We start from the raw sequence: 888 nt of genomic DNA on the forward strand, positions 1-888 counted from the left end.
AGCTCTGGTGGAGTCTGTCCTTCTGCCGCTGGGACTGGGGCACTTGTCCCAGGGACAACGGGAAGGGAAGGCCCGGTGGGCTCTCCTGGCTAACGCCGCAGCTCTGGTGGAGTCTGTTCTCCTGTTGATGGGGCTGGGGCAGCTTGGGAGACGACTGGTGGTCTGTCCCGCACAGGTAGCTCTGGTGGATTCTACCCCTGGTCTTGCCTCCCTCCTGGGGAGATCCAGCGAAAGTCATCTGGGTGACGTGCCAATGTGCTGGCTCCCGAAGGTGGGTGGCAGAGGGTGGAGAACCGGTGGTCACTCCACCTACAGTAGATCCGGTGGATACTACTGTGCCGCTGCTCCCCTAGGGCATAGCAAGACTGGAGGCTCCAGTGGAGTCCACTCCTCTTATGAAGGCCGATCCGGTGGGTACGGCGTCCGAGGGCCTGCTTGGGACTTGGTTGTTGCAAGTCCCACCCCGACTTCGGCGAGTGTTTCCTCCGCCGGAGTGTAGTGCACTCGCACTGCATACTGCCAGGTGGTCTGGCTGCGGGGAAGGGCGTCGGGTCACGGGGGAGATATGTCGTTCCTGCCCGGAAGGCTCGGCAGGTGGAAAAGCCTCCCCGTCATCTCCTTATGGGGTGGGGGTCACCTCCCCGTGCCCTCCTCCTGGGGTGGCGGTGTCCGGCTTGCTCCGCCGGGTGGGTATATTTAGCCTACCACACAACTACCATTCCTACCACACAACTACCATTCCTACCACACAACTACCATTCCTACCACACAACTACCATTCCTACCACACAACTACCATTCCTACCACACAACTACCATTCCTACCACACAACTACCATTCCTACCACACAACTACCATTCCTACCACACACTACCATTCCTACCACA

The 888-nt window shown here is 59.5% G+C and overlaps 1 protein-coding gene across 1 annotated transcript in view; it reads left to right on the forward strand.

Annotated features, from left to right (window-relative positions):
* The first annotated feature begins 253 nt into the window (after positions 1–253).
* LOC145417124 (glutamate receptor ionotropic, delta-2-like) overlaps positions 254–888 on the forward strand; it is a 16627-nt gene continuing 15992 nt past the window's right edge. Inside the window, exons 1-2 of the mRNA XM_080285905.1 lie at positions 254–271; positions 354–686. Of these exons, the coding sequence (XP_080142031.1) occupies positions 254–271; positions 354–686 (351 nt within the window). The remainder of the gene's footprint in view (positions 272–353; positions 687–888) is intronic.

The sequence above is a fragment of the Coenobita brevimanus genome, chromosome 109 (genome assembly GCF_032717465.1).
Source record: "Coenobita brevimanus isolate Jiangsu-jjx chromosome 109, ASM3271746v2, whole genome shotgun sequence".
NCBI classification, from domain to species: domain Eukaryota; kingdom Metazoa; phylum Arthropoda; class Malacostraca; order Decapoda; family Coenobitidae; genus Coenobita; species Coenobita brevimanus.